General features: G+C 69.6%; 2 protein-coding genes across 2 annotated transcripts in view; one reads left to right on the plus strand and one right to left on the minus strand.

Annotated features, from left to right (window-relative positions):
• CCDC57 (coiled-coil domain containing 57) overlaps positions 1-1,411 on the minus strand; it is a 107,738-nt gene that overhangs the window by 102,337 nt on the left and 3,990 nt on the right. Inside the window, exons 4-5 of the mRNA XM_077756610.1 lie at positions 441-555; positions 33-107 (exon numbers count right to left, since the gene is read on the minus strand). Coding sequence (XP_077612736.1) covers positions 33-107; positions 441-555 — 190 coding nt within the window. The remainder of the gene's footprint in view (positions 1-32; positions 108-440; positions 556-1,411) is intronic.
• SLC16A3 (solute carrier family 16 member 3) overlaps positions 8-1,411 on the plus strand; it is a 9,831-nt gene continuing 8,427 nt past the window's right edge. The window contains exon 1 of the mRNA XM_077755811.1: positions 8-120. The gene's annotated coding sequence lies outside the window, so the exon portion shown is untranslated. The remainder of the gene's footprint in view (positions 121-1,411) is intronic.

The raw sequence follows: 1,411 nt of genomic DNA on the forward strand, positions 1-1,411 counted from the left end.
TGGTGCCGTGGCCCCGCGGGCTCCTGCCTCACCGCCTCCCGCCTCTCGCCGCGCCCAAACACTCGCCTGCTCGCACCCGACCTCGGGCGACGGCTCCCAGCCCAGGCCTAGGGCAGAAAGGTAGGGAGCTCCGCTCTGAGAGTCAGGCTGGACTCCCTGGTTCGCCCCACTGCCTCCCAGACCCCTACCCCCTGGGAGAACCAGCGGGGGCCTCAGTTTGTTTGTCTGAAAAGTGGGTTGACTACACGCCTGGATGCTGGACCAGGCCAGTGGACGGCGGGCTGTGAGTAGAAGGGAAGCAGCAGGTCATGGCCACTGGGGGTGCCCGGCCTCTAGGTGAGGGACAAAGAGGCCACCCAGTGGCCGGGGCGCTTTTCCATGCCAGAGGCCCTGAGCTGCGCGTCCAGAAGCGCACGCTTGGGTGTGAGAGGGAGACAGACACGGGAGCGAGTCGTCGAGGGTGGACTGGGCCTCTGTGGCTGGCGGTGTGTCCCATGGTAGGAGGTCTGCGCCCAGAAGGGGCTCAGGTGCGGTGGAACCTTCCTGCCCAGAGGCCTGTGGTGTGGACAGGGCCTGAGGTGGGCAGCGGGAGGCCTGCCCCCGGGACAGACTTTGTGCTGTGACCTTGGGCAGGGCCTGACACCCAGGAGGAACCTGGCTCTGACTCGGCTGCGACCTGTTTGGAGGGGCAGCAACAAAAGCGAGTCTGTGCCCTTCAGGGCGGTGGCCAGGGAGCTGGTGCTGCCGTCTGTGCGGGGCCCCTTTGCTCGGGGTGGGTCCGGCAGGGCGCCCCAGGGCCCAGGCCCGGGAGACTGCCTCCCAGAGCAGTCGGCCCATCGCAGGCACCTCTGGGTCAGGCCTGGGGCGCACCGGGCCAGGACCAACGTGGGCCCGGAGTGGAGGGGCCTGGGGACCCTCCCGGGCGCGCAGGCAAGGACGGGCCTCCTGGCCTCAGTCCCCGTCTGTGAAATGGGTGGGGCGGGGCGGCCTTCGGGAGACGGGAGTTCACAGCCGGAACTGCGCACACACGGCCGCACACACGGCCGGGCCCCAGCCGAGGCCAAACGAAGTCGGCCCCGCCCCGGGGAGCCGCGGGATCTCCTTCCGCACCGCGTTCTGGGGCCCCCTGGCCCGGCGGCCCGGCGCTGGTCTATACGGTAGCGGACTAGCAGACGGGGAGGGCGCCTACTCCAGGCAATACGGCGGCGGCTCCTCCCTTGGCGCGGTCACGTCCCCCACGTCNGGTTGCCGAGGTTACTGGTGCCGAGAGCCCTTCTTGGCCTTAGGGCCCTGGCTTGGGGGGAGGGGTTGCAGGGAGCTGGGCCGTGGGACAAGGCGGCCATGTGATGGGCAGTCCCAGCACTCCCAGGCCAGGCAGGGTCCAGGCCTCCAGAGGGTTGCTTTCATCTTT

The sequence above is a fragment of the Crocuta crocuta genome, unplaced genomic scaffold (genome assembly GCF_008692635.1).
Source record: "Crocuta crocuta isolate KB4526 unplaced genomic scaffold, BGI_CrCroc_1.0 scaffold50, whole genome shotgun sequence".
NCBI classification, from domain to species: domain Eukaryota; kingdom Metazoa; phylum Chordata; class Mammalia; order Carnivora; family Hyaenidae; genus Crocuta; species Crocuta crocuta.